General features: G+C 32.6%; 2 protein-coding genes across 2 annotated transcripts; one reads left to right on the top strand and one right to left on the bottom strand.

The window, feature by feature from the left end:
- Positions 1–352: 352 nt before the first annotated feature.
- On the top strand, positions 353–2,989 carry LOC130982483 (HVA22-like protein c). The gene is made up of 5 exons (XM_057906504.1): positions 353–575; positions 670–696; positions 810–932; positions 1,472–1,739; positions 2,223–2,989. Exons 1-5 carry the CDS (start codon positions 514–516, stop codon positions 2,301–2,303), a joined length of 561 nt encoding a protein of 186 aa, XP_057762487.1. The 5' UTR covers positions 353–513; the 3' UTR covers positions 2,304–2,989.
- Positions 2,990–4,744: 1,755 nt separating this feature from the next.
- LOC130979568 (protein GAMETE CELL DEFECTIVE 1, mitochondrial-like) lies at positions 4,745–7,999 on the bottom strand. The gene is made up of 3 exons (XM_057903030.1): positions 7,306–7,999; positions 5,279–5,465; positions 4,745–5,084 (listed from the first exon to the last, which is right to left on the bottom strand). Exons 1-3 carry the CDS (start codon positions 7,905–7,907, stop codon positions 4,881–4,883), a joined length of 993 nt encoding a protein of 330 aa, XP_057759013.1. The 5' UTR covers positions 7,908–7,999; the 3' UTR covers positions 4,745–4,880.
- Between the last annotated feature and the right edge of the window lie 4,702 nt (positions 8,000–12,701).

Below are 12,701 nucleotides of genomic sequence, written 5' to 3'. Positions count from 1 at the left end.
ATCAACCATAAATCTTAAAGCAGAAACAATAATCAGTTATTATGGATTTTTATTTTTTAGATGTATAATATTTTTGTTGATCGATTATTTGTAAAAGAAAAGTTGGGTTTCAAATTAACGTGTAATTTTAAGAAGATCCCGAATCAAATATATCACTTTTAGTTTCCTCAACTATTCCCAAACCCAAACACTTGTACTCCAAAAAAAAAAAAAAAACTAAAAAAGATCGAATTTTATTTTCGGTGCATAATAGTAAAAGATTCTCCCAAAAAATAAGTACTTTCCAAGGAGTGTGAACTCTGGTCTCTCAAGGACCCCATTGCCAACTTTTTCCCACAATTTGATTTCTTTTCTTTTTTAAATTTACTTTTGTTTTTTCGTGTCACTCCTCTTCAAGACACTGTTCTTCCCTCTCTCTCTCCCCCACTCTCGGTCTAAACTCCAAACCCTCTTTCTCAGTTCAAAACCAACAACAGAGTGCAGAAAACGCACCATCTCCATTGCAGCACACACATGGGGGCTTCTGAAAACAATTTCCTCCACGTCATTGCCAAGAACTTCGATGTTCTTGCACTGTATGTCTCTCTTTACTCTTTTAGAGCTCTGATTTCATTACATTGTTGTTTTGATCTGTTTCTTACATTGTTTATTTCTGTTTCCTTTATTTAGGCCCTTGGTTACCCTCGTTTACCCTTTGTAAGTATGCTTTTTGCTTTTGTGATATTTTATTTTTATGAATATGTTTTTTTTAGAGCAATCTATGTGTGAATTTTTTTTTTTTGACATTCCCTTTTGTCCTTTTTGAACAGATATGCTTCAATCCAGGCCATAGAGACCAGGTCAATTGCTGATGACCAACAATGGCTCACATATTGGGTTCTCTATTCTTTGATAACTCTCTTTGAGCTCACTTTTGCCAAAGTTCTTGAAGTGTATGTTTCTTTATTTTTATTTTTAAATTGTTAAGAGCATTGAAAAATTTTATACCGAATTGATTACCATGAGGAATAAAAGATGCATAACATTACTTGGGTAGTAAAAAGAAAAGGTAGTTTTGAAAGAAATTATTACATGGGTTATAAAGAAAAAGTAGTTTTGAAAGCAATTAGACAACATCTCTAACATGCATCCGACCAATTTTAATCACATTAGTTTTTGAATGTTCATTTAAAACTATAATAGTAGTTACTAATATCTAAATAATTCAAATTCTAAATGTCAATTTTTCATTCTTTAAACAAAGGCTGCCTTGTCTACTACTTTTGAGTGGCACATTGGCTTCACACTTTTAAGAACCATCAATGTAGTCAAATTTCCATGATGTTTGCCTTTTGTATTTTTACTCTCTGGTAAAGATGGAAGATGAACATGATTTGTTCTTAAAATGGTGTTGTTCTTTTTCTTCTTTCTTTCCTTTTATTTTCGAATTTCCTATTCTAGTTCCCAGTGTAACAACGCTGCTAATTTTCAGGCTTGCCATATGGCCCTATGCCAAGTTGATACTTAGTTGCTGGTTGGTTCTTCCACACTTTAATGGCGCAGCGCATGTTTATAAGCAATACATTAGACCTTTCTATATGAACCCACAACTTCCGCACCTGCCGCAGATGCCACGAACTTCTCACATGTGGTATGTTCCAAGAAAGAACATATTCAGCAAGCAAGACGATGTTTTGACTGCGGCTGAGAGATACATGGAAGAGCATGGAACAGAAGCCTTTGAAAGACTCATAAGCAGGGTAACAAATATTTGCTATGTTATTACATAATTCAAAATTTTCTCACCCATTAGCTTAGATAATACAAAATCTATAAAATTTCTATATTTAGCTATTTTAGCTTTAACTAGAAAAAGGATTCAATCTTAAAGAATAATACGCACATTAAGAGACCATGGCTGAATAGTTACTGATATTACTTTATTCTCGTGTATTGATTTGGGGTTGAGATAAGACCAATCAGTCTCAATTATAATACATTGCACATAATCTATATATGATATTATTGTTATGGGAACATCACTAAGCGAGGTAAAGAAACACTAAAGCATGTTGATGGTGAGTGTTTTATATTACATTTTGGTCTTTCTTATGGACTCAATTTATAAGGTGTTCGTGGCCCTTGTCTAATGCTATCTTCACATGAACATATATTTAGTCATGCTTATATAATCATTAAAAAAAATAATAATAAATTAACTTTTACACAATACTGAAATGCAGGATAGAGAAGCTAGAGCAAGGCATCATGGAGCATACACAAATGGAAATTACACAATCTTCAATGATGATTTTATATATTAGACTTTGTTAACACAAATTTCTCTCATTTGTGGCATTGTCAGTTGCATATATTTTAGTAGTTGTATAATGGTATGAGATACAAACGCTTTTACTGACCTTAATTTCCTTTACATTAATTTTTCAATAGGCATCTACCTAGTACATTGAGATAGCTTAAGTTCTTATGCACAAGGTATGTACTATGTAGTGATCTAATTTTGTTAAGCTTTATTTTTTTGTTCTCCTTTCTTATCGAAGTAAAGTTCAGACATGAGATCGATTTCCTAGTTCCTAGTACTCACCAGTGAATTTCACTTTCTACTGAAACTCGGTGAAAGCCAGAGTTGAGATACTAGAAGTTAAACAACTCCATCACAGAACAAATCAGATTGAGACTATGGTCTTTCTACTTAATGCAAGATTCAAAGAGTTCAAGCCAGAATGCTGCCATAATATAAGCAGAGAGGGTATTCACTCTCTACTATTATAGCATTCAGAAACTATAACCTCACGTGGTGGGCATGTGTCTGAACGGAGTTTGAAGCCATGTATTATGGACAATATTCTCTTGGAGGGACCTTTATGTGCATAATATAATAGCGCAGGCAGCATCAGATCCCAAAGATGCCGCTACCGGCTAGCATAGAATTATTTGTTTCAACATTTTCCATGTTGGTTTTCAATAGCTGAAAATTTTGTTGAAATATGATTGTTACTTGTTTATAAAAAATCAATCACATACAAATGCCAACTTCATAGAGGGAAATAAGCAAGAAGGCATGTTCCTTAAAATCATAGATATTAGAATTGAATCGGTGATTGAACTGGTGAGATTATCAAGTCATTAGGTTACTAGTTCAACTTACTGATCTGGTTATAATTAAATAACTTTATAAAAGTTTACCTTCTTATTTTCATAATCATTGATTTTTTTTAGATTTGCATTTCATAACAACGTAAATGTATTTGCATCTGATTACATGTATTATAGATGAAAATTACAACTTCTGCTCGCAGTTTACAAGATATGAGACTTAATAATACTGATTTCTTTTCCTGCATTCATCCAAATAGTGTACTTGAACGTTAAATTCCATGAACTTGCACAGTGCCTATAACGATGGGAAAAAGCTTGTAACCAGGGATCATTGTTTAAGCATAACTAGTCAAGTTCCTTTTAAGCAAAAAAATATGACATTTCGAGGATCTTAATGTGGCACGATTGAGGTTATCACATGATGATTTTAATGAGACATGATGTAGAAGTTACACAATGGACGTTAAGGCACATAAACTTACACAAGTGCATGTAACCATGAAGCAGAACTTGTAACTTTGTGATTTAGTGCTTCTAACCCTTGACAAATCCATGAACCCAGGGATCAGTGTTCAAATGAAACTAGGTAAGTGCTTATTAGGTAAACAAGTAGGCTAATTTGACGATGTTGGTGTGAAATTAAGAGGCATCATGTGAAGGTTAGACAATGAACATTAAAGCATATGAAGTTGCACAAGTGCTTGAAAGTTGTAACGATGAGGAGAAGTTTGTAGCCGTATGATTCAGTGCCTATAACCCCTCGGCAAAACCTTGTAAGCAGGAACCAATGTTTAAACGCAACTAGTCAAGCCTTTTAGGCAAACAAACACGACGCTTCGAAGGTCTTAATGTGTAACGATTAGGTTGTCACCTGATGGTTATAATGAGGCTCGATGTGAAGGTTATACAACGAATATTAAGGTAGCGTTTCGTTGCTGGCAGTGACACACGATTACTCCTTTCGCTTAAATGGTGATTGCTACGTAAATTCGTCTGTATAACAAGAATTATTGTCACTTTAAAAATTTTAACTGCTTGTAAGTGCAGTTCTCTAATCTCTATTCCTTTCCTTCTTTTTTCAGTTCTCTGTTACCCATATACTTTTTATTGTTTTTACTAGTATCAAGAATTCTCACAAGATGGAAACTCAGGTGTAGTTGACTTCACGTGAAGTTGATAACTAAGAGCCGTTAGATGATTTAACTGATTTGACTAAATTTTCATCTAACGACTCTCAACTATTAACTTTACGTGAAGTCGACTGCACCCGAGTTTTTACCTTCTCCTCACAAAGCATATCTACAACTACTTACTTGAAAACCCTTTCTTTTGTCAATTCCCATCACAAAAAACAGCAGTAATATGCCATTTCTCATGAATATCACTTCATAAAATCCCATTTGTTACTTTATAAATATCTTATTCAATTCAAATACCTTAATCTGCAAAACCATTTTCTAAAACAAACAATCTTTTTCCTTGCAAGTTTATTAACTTATTATATTAAACATTTATCTATTGACGGATTATAAGCTAACTTTACCAACACAAGGATAGGACGCAAACATTCCAGACAAACATGCAATAGATTGGATGCATTACAAATAATCCGCAGAGTAGGACAACTTAACCGAAAATGCATAACTTCATGAAGGGTTTTGAGCATTTAACCATGTACTCATGAAGCATATCTGTTGTATAGGTAAGTTGCTATAACTGTCCTCTTATCTGCCAATATTTAAATGATAATACCTATACAGAATGAAAGAGAATACATGATACTACCTTCTCTCAAGGGGAATGTAACTCTTGTCAACAAGGGTCTTCTCCTTGAACGGTTGAGTAGAGGGATCAGCTAGACTGGGAACCCTAGAGACACTACCCTTCCCTTTCTTAGCATTTGGTCCCACCACCTCTATCATATATTTCCACCCATCAATTGGTCTCCTCCGACTAAATATATGAGTCTTGATAAAACTAGCGATCTGCATTCCAGATTCACAAGATTGTGAATAATAAGTGCTGCAAATAAGGACTGAGGAAGAAATTTGAAGATATAACTGACTGACATTATAGAAAACCAGAATGTATCCATGAACTTTATTGTTTGTGAAAATGGTGTTAGTCCCTTGTTTCAGCACTCGAAATGCATAATTTGAATATATTTTTATAGACACACCTGAAACTTGCTATAAGCAATCCGACGCTCAAATTCCAGGAGAAGTATATCCTCTTCTCTCTGGGACATCTCCCATATGTTTCCATCTTGAGATTTAGATATTGTTTCCCACCCATCAGGCATGTTTTTGAACTCAGAAGTTGGAACTTCTGTGTTGTTCAGATCATTGTTGCCGGAGTCGAAGATGCTACAAGTGTTTAGAGCATTAAGTGCAACATACAGAAATAGTACAGCACTATTGTATATGTATTTGAAATTATTGTAGTTGCTGTAGCATACATAAATTAGGAAAGGAGGAGGAAGCAGATTTGTTTTGTTTTGGGGGTCGGGGGGATCGTGAACTAAAAGAGAAGGTGCATGTTAGGATATATAAAACTAATCGGAGGATTGATTCTTACAACACCATCTAGCTAAATAAAAAATGGAATTTCATCACATAGAAAAGCACTACACTGAGCTATACTTTGTCCAAACTTCAAGCCTAATTATCTATTATAACATGGGGTGGTCACAGAATAATTAGAAATGAATCACAGGCATTAGCAAAAAGATTAAGTTATCGGGAGAGCTGGTCATTAACAGTAGAAAATGGAATAAACTAGGATTAATTGATAAAATGAGATACTATCAAACACTCCTGAATCCTTGCTAAGAATTTTCAAAAATTATACATGGTGCCATGTTTATATTTAACATGAGAAACTATCGTTTTATAATTTATTAATTTTATTTAGATAGACAACCATGTTGAATGGCAACTTGTCAAAGCAACATATGCATTAACATTCCCATTGACGAGACCACATTCAACACAAATTTGACATGCCCTACGCTATCAAAGTAGCTATAATGCCTCATAAGATTGTGTGCAGTCACCAATAACATAAAGACATTAAGGCCTCAGACCTCAGTGCCTCACAAAGCCGACTTTAGTTCAATTCTTGAGATTTCTCATTGATGGATTATTATAAAAATGTAACAGCAATACTATATGACCAACAAATTTATCATATTTTACCAACACCTGGCCAATAAAAGTATTTTATACTAAATTCAAAATCCTAAACCCTAAATCTTAATAGTATAAAAATAAAGTGTTACCTAATATTGATTAAAAGTGTTGGCCTCTCACATTTATCAAAATGTAAATTATAGTAAGTACCTCATTGATCTCAAAGCCATACCTGATCCTAAACTAAGACAACTCTTCCCTGCAACATAAAATTTATGTTTTATCTCATAAAACTAGGAACCCTAAACTTCACTAACATGGTCCAATCCCATCTAAAATTCTCCTCACTCATCAGTATTAGGCAACTTCAACTGACCAACTCTGAATACTTGCTCATAATCCAATTAAGGGACCATCCACACCATGCATTAACGTTACAAAACCTTCATTATTTGAAGAATAAAGTAACAATTAGATCTTTGAAGATGTTGAACTTGGACTAATTAGTCCTTGAAGAAAAAAAAGTACCAATTAGATTCTCCAAAATAGCAAACAGTGAACATATATATCCTTCCGTCAATAAATAGTGTAAAACAAAAGAAATTGTCCATGTATTTCATTATTTATAGTGGTGCATGTTTTGTTACTGTCATATGAACATGAAAACGATGTAATTTTGGACAGTAAAATATTTATTATCTTTTGAGTTTTTATATACCCTTTATCTCTCTATTTATCGCAAATGCTATCAAAACAAGTCAAGTTTAGCTCCAAAAATTGTTATCTATATGCCTCATAGATAGGCACGTCAAAGTAATTAACCGTACATAAACATCACCGGTAAGTTTTAGTTGATAAATTGATAGAAGTTCATCACATGTCTACGGTTTGCTTTTCTGGAGGGCCAAAGTGATATTGTTTTTTTCTTTAGAAACTAATTAGTAGGAAGGCAAAATCTTTGAGACCTAATTGTCCCTTTATTCTTATTTGAAAATAATAAAATAAAACTACAAATAGAAATGCAATTCCAATTTTCAACACCGAAATTACAAGAGAGAGAGAGAGAGAGGCATACTCCGAGCAGCTGTCAAGCAATCTCTGAATGTCATCGCCGCCGCCGCTGCCAATGTGATCCCCCAACTTAGCCTCCTCGAGCTTCTCAATCTCCTTAACCCACAGCCCAGCGTGCACCCTTTGCTTCCTCAACCGGTAATCCTTCTTCATATTCTCCACGCTATAAACGGCACCATTTTGCACCTTCTCTTTCTCCTTCGATCCCTTCTTTCTCCTAACCTCCCAATTCTCGTTCATCTCCTCCACGAACGCCTTCGTCTCCGCGTCAGCATGAGTTTCGATCTCCGCCACCGCGACCCCGTCGGAAACGGCGGTGGAGGAAGACTCCGGCAAGGACGTGGAGGGGGAACCAAAGTTAACGTCGGTCTCCCATGGCGCCCGAGACTTGGGCGTGAGATCCTCCGGAAGCCACGCTGACTCCCACGCCTCGTTCCATTCATCTTCGCCGTTGCCGGAATCGCGCCCCGACGACCAGAACCTGGTCGCGGGAACCTCGTCGGAAAGTTTGAGATAGGGTTTGGCGGCAACCGTGAACGACGGTGTGTTTAATTGCTTCGGTTTTGATACTGAGATAGAGGTTGCGATTCTTCGAAACGCTTGCATTTTTTGTTCCTAGAAATTAGGAAGCTAAGTAGCGAAGTAGGCAAGTAGCTAAGCGCTACTCGGACCGTGAAGTAGACATTGGATTCGGAGTGGAAGAGGATAGAACATACCGTAATATGGGTTATTCGTCATTAGGCTCTATATCGCTCGCCCCATTAATGAAAAAGTAGGCCCAATTATAAACGGGTTCCCAAAAACTTGAAACGCTACGAGACGGCACCCCGTTTTTTATTTTTTTTCAAGTTTGCGAGAGCCGAACAGGCCAATAATTAGCCAATGAATAATAGATTAATTGGTTCAATAATTCAATAGTCTTATCGAAATGGAATTATGGTCAAATCGATTTAATTAAATATAAAATAAATATAAAATAAATATATTAATATTTGAATATAAAATTAAAATATTTAAATATAATAATTTTTAAACTAATAAAATTCAAAAGTTTTATAATTTTATACAATAATTTGTTTATAATTTATCGTTAAAAATTTACAAACATGTATAAATATTAAAGTTTATAACAAAAAAATCAAAATATATATAATTGACAAATATATCATGTTTCACTACACAAAAATAAAGCAATAACAAATTTTTAACTAAAAAAAACACCACTCATTACAAATTATAATCATAACCATATATAAGAACCACCATAATCTGTTACAGTCAGAAGCGAATGAAATCGAACAATACCAATAAGATGATGATGTTAGTTTAATGGTGACCTGAGTTTTCTATGAAAGGAATGTAACTTTACTGTTTGCTTTGATAAGGTTACAGAAAATTAGGGTTGGATGTTAGGATGAGAGAGAAAGAGAAGGAAAAGCGGGTATGTTCTACTTCTAATCACACAAATTAAAAATTAGGGTTGAATTTTGGAGAAAAAGAGAAAGGCTTCTAGCCCCGTTTTGATACGAAATAGCAAATCAGCCCTTTAAAAAATTGGTCCAGTTCAACTAGTTTACCAATTAACTGTCAGTTCGGCCAATTTTTTATTAATTTTTTACAAACCAATTTTAAAAATCAAGCAAACTTGTTAAAAGACTGATATTTAGCTAATCTAATCGAACCGTCAAATTCGGTCTAATTTTTAAAATCTTAATTTTTTTTACTTTTATATATATATATATATAAAACGAGCTAATATATGAAAAGATATAAAATATTTATTTTTTAAAAAATATAAAAAAAACACAACTAAAATTTTAAATTATAAAGTCACAGTCAATTAAAAATTTTAATTATTTTTATTATAAAAATATTTAAAATAAAAATAAATATTTTATATATTTTTAAAGTTAAACAAACTATTTATTAACAAAATTAATAATTTAAAATTAATTTAAAATATTTACATTAAAATTCTATTTTTTAAAGTCTTCTATGTAAAATATATATTATTATTAGTAGAAATAGTAGATATCTTCTCATAATTAATAAATAAAACTTTTAGGGACTTATATTCTTAACTCTTGAAAATGTTATATATAGCTAATCATATATAAAAATTAATTTGTTTAAGTACAACTAAATTTGGAATAAAAAAATTTTAAGATATTTTTTTATTGTTATGACAAAAGATATTAAGATAAAGTACTATTTTAGCCTTTAATATTTGAATTAAGTCCAAAATTTTAATATTTAAAACATTCTATTTTAATTCTAAATATTTTATTTTGTTCTATTTTAATTTTTTGATCAAATTTTTTTTAAAAATATTATATCTTCTATTATATTTTTTTAAATAGCAGCAAATTAAAAATCATAATTATAGTTGCCATAATGGTGGTCGTAGTAATTTAAGAGTAAAAATTACGGAATAATAATAATAATAATAATAATAATAATAATAATAATAATAATAATAATAATAATAATAATAATAATAATAACAAGGGATATTTGTAAATGGCTAAAACAGGATGAAATAAAACGTTTAGGATAACAATAAGATATTTCAAGCATTAGGAACGAAAATTAGGATTTAGTTTAAACATTAACAATTAAAAGAGTACTTTATCAAAAATATTATTGTAAAAAATTGTCTTTATTAGAATCTAACCGAGACAGTTTTATTTATTGATACTATATTTATCCATATAATCAAAATAATATGACCAATATTATCACATATTAAAACTTCATATCATTTTCAAGCCTTCTAATTTGCAACTTTATATTATTACAATAACTATTAAATTGGTCAATATTCTTTAATGATATACTTGGAAAACCAGCCTTATCTATTAGTTTGTGTTGAAGTAAATCAGAACAACTTATGTTATTCGATTATTTAAACCAATGAAAAATAAGAGTCAATATGGTTCTATTTTTGAAAAAATATTTTGATATGTAACCCTTTCAATTCCATCATCGTATTTAACATAAATTGTTGAAACAATCTCCTTAATCTCATATTTATCAACAATTCTCCTTTTTTTTTCTATAAGCGAAAAAATAAAAAATTGCTGCAAAGTGGCTATTTACTTTTTTTTAGTAGATTCAATTTTGAAAAATTGACGTTGCGATATCCACACAAAATCCATCATCCTCACACAAAAATAATAATGGCTATTGTAACGCTAAATACGAGGGATAGAGAATCTCAATGCATTATTGAAGTTTTTTCAATTGACTCACTATAATAATGTCCTTGTTGTCTCTCTTTAATTGGTTGACATTGCCAACAATCAATCTTAGTTACTTTAGACGCATCTGTTAAGTTATATATATTTGATGCGTGAGTTTTTTTTTTATATTATTTTACTATTTTAGATGTGAATTTATTGAGTTTTATTGAGATTTTAGTGCTTGAAGCCTAGTTGGATTTTACTTTGAGGCGCATTGTAGTTTTATTTATTTCAGAAAAAAACTAGACAAATTTGGCAGAATTTGGGCAAAATAAAAAGGAAGAAATTTGAGGCTGTCAAAGTGGCGGTAAACACCGCTACCTGACATTTAGCGCCAAGTGCCTCGTACTGCGTGCAAGTTCTCTGTTGAGTTGGCGCTAAAAACCACTACCTAGAGTTTAGCACAGAAGACCTCGTAAAGCGTGTCCAGAATCTCACGCTATCGGCGCTAAACACCGAACCTGGCATTTAGCGCCAGGAAGAGAGAGACCAGAAACCTCTCTGCCTCAATGGCGCTAAATGCTAGTAGCGCGAATATGATTTTTTAAAGAAGGCTTTGTTGGCTTAGATTTTTTATTAATAATTAGTTTATTTTATTTTCTTTTGGAAATTATTGTTTCAAAACACAATCTTTTAGATTTAGAATTTATTATTCTATTTTATTTTCAAATCAAATCAGGTTAGATATAAAAGAAAAAAAGATTTGGCCTTTCGGGATCCTTCTCTCTCTACTACCTTATTCTGCACTCTACACACTTTACCTTGAGTTTTTCTCTGAGCCATGGGTAACTAAACCTCGACCGTTAATGTTAGGAGCTCTGTTTATTCTATGGATTAATACAATTGTCACTCTATTTTAATTATTGTATTGATTTAAATTCAAGGATTACTTTCGTTCTTCATCTTATGAATTTGAGTGTATTGGAAGATAACTCTTGTTCTACATGAATTCTTGTTGATTTTTGGAAAAGTTAACTCACCTGAATAACAGCTTGAAAGTAAATTCCTCCCAAATCACTAACTACCTAGACTTAACGGGATATGTGATATATAATCCTCTTATATTTGGGTAATTAGGATTTTGGTGGCTAATAAACTAGAATTGAACTTAACCATTTAATCTAAATTAAGTGACCAAGAAATTGGTGGTTTATTAGGTTAGAGGAGACTAGATCCCTAAGGAATTATGGTTTAGTCAATTAAATTTTGCCAAGAATTGAATCTTGCATGATTAACGTATTTGGTAAGAACCATTAATCCGGAAAAATAAATATCTCAGAAACCTTAACTGTTTTCTCACATACTTTTCACATCAAAATTACTGCTTGCTTTCTTGAATTCTCTGAATTTCTGGTTAATGTAATTTAAACCCAAAATACTATTTTCTGCTTGTCTGACTAAGTGAATTGATGAGCGGATAATTTATACGCTCTTTGGCATTGTTTTTACATAGTTTTTAGTATGATCTAGCTACTTTTTAGTATATTTTTATTAGTTTTTAAGCAAAATTCATATTTCTGGACTTTACTATGAGTTTGTGTGTTTTTCTGTGATTTCAGGTATTTTCTGGCTGAAATTGAGGGACCTGAGTAAAAATCTGATTCAGAGGCTGAAAAAGGACTGCTGATACTGTTGGATTCTGACCTCTCTGCACTCGAAATGGAATGTTTGGAGCTACAAAAACCCAAATGGCGCGTTCTTAATTGCGTTGGAAAGTAGACATCCAGGACTTTCCAGCAATATATAATAGTCCATACTTTGCCCAAGTTTTGATGACGCAAACTGGCGTTCAAACACCAACTTTCAACGGTGGAGTTTCTACACACCAAAGATTAAGGTGCGGAGCTCTGCTGTTCCTCGAGTATTAATGCAAAGTACTATTGTTCTTCTATTCAATTCATACTTATTCCAAGATATTCATTCGCACCTAAGAACATGATGAATATGATGATTATATGACACTCATCACCATTCTCACTTATGAACGCGTGATTGACAACCACTTCCTTTCTACATGAAAACAAGCTTGAATGTATATCTCTTGGATTTCTAATCAACGATTCACATCGACTCCCCTTTGACAATGGGGCAGCTGAATCCGAGATTAGAATCTTCGTGGTATAGGCTAGAATCCATTGGCAGCATTCCTGAGATCCGG

Source organism: Arachis stenosperma, chromosome 5 (assembly GCF_014773155.1).
Source record: "Arachis stenosperma cultivar V10309 chromosome 5, arast.V10309.gnm1.PFL2, whole genome shotgun sequence".
NCBI lineage: Eukaryota > Viridiplantae > Streptophyta > Magnoliopsida > Fabales > Fabaceae > Arachis > Arachis stenosperma.
Note: the sequence above shows the minus strand (reverse complement) of the source record. Positions and strands in the feature narration are given on the sequence as shown.

Excerpts from the sequence above, each read along its gene's own strand:
- LOC130982483 (XM_057906504.1), top strand. The coding sequence starts at position 514 with ATGGGGGCTTCTGAAAACAATTTCCTCCACGTCATTGCCAAGAACTTC. Across the intron at positions 933-1,471 it reads TTTGCCAAAGTTCTTGAAGT|GCTTGCCATATGGCCCTATG; the intron begins GTATGTTTCTTT and ends GCTAATTTTCAG. Across the intron at positions 1,740-2,222 it reads TTGAAAGACTCATAAGCAGG|GATAGAGAAGCTAGAGCAAG; the intron begins GTAACAAATATT and ends ACTGAAATGCAG.
- LOC130979568 (XM_057903030.1), bottom strand. The coding sequence starts at position 7,907 with ATGCAAGCGTTTCGAAGAATCGCAACCTCTATCTCAGTATCAAAACCG. Across the intron at positions 5,466-7,305 it reads TTGCTTGACAGCTGCTCGGA|CATCTTCGACTCCGGCAACA; the intron begins GTATGCCTCTCT and ends AAACACTTGTAG. Across the intron at positions 5,085-5,278 it reads TTGCTTATAGCAAGTTTCAG|ATCGCTAGTTTTATCAAGAC; the intron begins GTGTGTCTATAA and ends TCTGGAATGCAG.